General features: G+C 30.9%; 1 protein-coding gene across 1 annotated transcript; it reads right to left on the bottom strand.

Annotated features, from left to right (window-relative positions):
- Window positions 1–361: 361 nt before the first annotated feature.
- LOC136206658 (uncharacterized) lies at window positions 362–2611 on the bottom strand. The gene is made up of 5 exons (XM_065997807.1): window positions 2048–2611; window positions 1897–1954; window positions 1732–1815; window positions 1517–1652; window positions 362–1252 (listed from the first exon to the last, which is right to left on the bottom strand). The coding sequence occupies exons 1-5, from the start codon at window positions 2514–2516 to the stop codon at window positions 1004–1006; spliced, it is 996 nt and encodes a 331-aa protein (XP_065853879.1). The 5' UTR covers window positions 2517–2611; the 3' UTR covers window positions 362–1003.
- Window positions 2612–3371: the final 760 nt, after the last annotated feature.

Here is a 3371-nt window from a genome sequence, read left to right on the forward strand (position 1 = left end):
ACTTTTCGCAAAATTTGCAAATAAGTTGCACCAAATAATTATAATTATAATAAATAATGATAATATATATAATGACAAAGCATAAATTATATATAAATATAATCATAATGAAAATAGATAAATTAATATATAATAAATTATAATAAATTGCTGAAATTATAAATAAATAATGATAATAATAATAAATTATATATAAATAATAATAATATATAATAATTATAATAAATAATGATAAATTATTGAATACTGAAACTGAATACTGAAACTGAATACTGAACTGAACTGATTACTACTGAACTGAACTGATTGTTACTGAAATTAAGTAATAAAGAACAGAGCCTAAATTGAGTTAGAAAAGAGATTGAAATACAAAGTGCATCCTTGTAATTAAGGCTGAAAATGAAGGATCAAGATTGCAACTGTACATATTATGAAGCTTGAATACGTAAGGAGGAATATGTCAAACTTAAAAGAAAGGAAGCATATAATTGAGTTGAGTGAGTGGTGGTCACCAAGTTCAGATACACATTATAACTTGCACATGCTATGCTATGCTCTCTCACCCATTATGCTCCCACTTACTTTTTCTTTCCTTTTTTCCAAAAAAAAAAAAACAGATTGGTGTATGAAAATACTCTAAATTCATGTGTCAAAACAGTAGATTTAAATAAATTAAAATGTATATCACTTTGTGGGAGTTTAAGATTAATAAATCAGCCTAAATAAATTATTGACCACTTTAAACAAGTTTAAGAGGCTAACAAGAGATACGATGTAATTTATTGCGCAAAGTTGAGAAATTTTGTTTTTCTTTTATCCCCAATAAATGACCCATCTCCAACTTTTCTGGCCATTAAAACTCTAACAGATCATAACTTTCTTTTTTTCTTTTAACTTTTCCCCTTGTGTTAGTCAAACTATAGCTATAATGAATGCAATAGTAATGGTTTATTGATGATCTAATTAGTAGAAATGAATAATAATGAAAAGAATAGGTATGTAGTTAAAGACATTGAAGATGCCTAGGGCATGTGGTCAAGTGGTCATTAGTGAGGCCAGCAGCTTGCATGAAGGAATAAATAACAGTTGGACCAACATATCTAAAACCTCTCTTAACCATGTCTTTGCTTATGCTTTCTGATTTTGATGTCTTTACTGGTATCTTTTTGCTCCACTTGTATTCCTTTCTCATTGCCTTGTTATTCACAAATCCCCAAACGTACTTCGAAAATGACCCATATTCTTTCTTCACCTGCATCATCCAAACTTACATGAAACTCATCCTAATTATGCCTTGAATACTATACATATAAGGATTCAAGTTATTGGGTCCATATAATTATTATAATGTGAGAATTTATTAGATGTATTTAATTACATGCAGCTAATATAGGTGTTTCATATCTACCTCATTTATTAGATGAGTTCAATTTCATTATTGTATACTAAAAAGGGTTTATGCTTTGTCTTCTTATGAATTAGATACTGATAAAATGATGAACAAAATAAAAGGTACCTGCAGAATTCTATTAGAGTTGTCGACAACTCCTCGAACTTGGCTTATATCTATTCCATACTCAGCACTAATTGATATTATCTTCTTTTCACTGAGTTTGGCTACAACTTCAGCATCAAATCCTGAAAAGGCCTCCCTGTAATGTTGATTCAAATTTAATTAATTTCCAAGATAAGAATTGAATAACAATATAGTATAATTTCAGTTTGACAAACCTCAATGCAGGCCTTTTTTTCAGGACAGAGGTCCAATCTGATCCTACTTGTGCTCCTGTGAGTACTAGCAATTCAAACAATAGCCTACATATATAACAAGAAAGTTATTATTAATTGTAAATCAAAATCATGAGTTTTCTGATATTGAAAAAAGGACAAACTTACATATCATTGTGGACAGGAACTCCCCATTCTTCATCATGGTAAGCAATATATATGGGATCTGCAAAACCAAACCAACCAAACCCACAATTAATAAATAAATAAAGCTAATAAATTTGCATAAAAACAAATTATATTATATAACATAAAATACCTGAAGTTGGAGTGATGAAGCTACATCTTTTTTCTTCACTAGTATTATTTGTATCAAGAGGTACAGTCTTATGATTATCATTATTACCAGACTTGAGCCTTCCATAATGAGCAATTTTGAATTTCCTTTGTTCTTGCATAATGGAAACTTGCTCTCTCCTTGCAGCAGCTATGCTACCAGGAGCTTCAACTATCAATGAAGAAGAAGATTTGGTTAGAATGTTTTGATCAGCACTGGGTTTAATGGGCTTGACTGGTAATGGCCTTGGAGATTTGAGTTTGGGAGAAATAGGAGGAGAAGACAAAGATGGGTTGATAATCATATTATTGATGATAGGGGGTTTTGGATTGTTCTTTTTGAGTGAATTTCTTCTTTCCAAGGTTGGAACTTGATTGGATTTTGGTTCAAGGACAGCCCTCCCATTAATAGTGTTACCATTTTGGTGCAGCCTAGTTTTAGAGGAACACATAATTTAATTATGCAGCTACTTAGCTTATGAATTGAAGAATAACAAAAGTATTTATATAAGGAGAGAAAGAGGTAGCTAGGTTTATAAAAGAGAAAAATGAGCTAGTAAATATGTGAAAATGTGATGACAATGACTCCTTCCTACTCCTAACTTGCTACCTCTTTAATTATATATATATATGGATAATCATATATAAACTTAGAAATGATTAATATTTGGTTTCTGATTCACTGTTTGAATTTATTGAGTGTTTAATTAGGGTTCTAGACTTGTTTAAAAAGCGACATGATTAACTCTCTAATATCATGCATCACAGCAAGCGAGGAGTTGGACAAATTGAATAGTTTAAGTAAGTTTAGAGACTATAATAACTTACTATAGACGAGTTCAAAGAGAAAATAGGTTAGATTAAACAAATTTACATAATCAATATATCATTTTAATCGAGTTTAAGAGGCTAATCTGGTTTTTTTAAACTAAGAGATTGCCAATTAGGAAAAGGATATGTTTGGTTGCTCCTTTTCATACTCCTATTTGCCTTTTCACTTTAAAAGTGAGAGTTAGGGAGTTCCTATTTACCGTTTACACTTGAAAATTAGCATTTTACATAAACAGGGAATCTCTACTTTTCAGAAAAGCAGTCTTTAACAAACTAACCAGATACATACAGATGTGGTGGTGATGGTAGAGGTTGTGGTGGGTGGTGGTTCTAATGCCAAAGCCTTTCATGGACCATTCATTTCCAACCTTTTTTTTTTTTTTTTTGCTTTTACTATTCATTAGTCCATCACTCCTCTCTAATCTGAGAGCTGGAGTGGGTTCCAGTGAGAGAGTGAGTGACCAATCATTGCTTTT

The sequence above is a fragment of the Euphorbia lathyris genome, chromosome 1, assembly GCF_963576675.1.
Source record: "Euphorbia lathyris chromosome 1, ddEupLath1.1, whole genome shotgun sequence".
Taxonomy (NCBI): domain Eukaryota; kingdom Viridiplantae; phylum Streptophyta; class Magnoliopsida; order Malpighiales; family Euphorbiaceae; genus Euphorbia; species Euphorbia lathyris.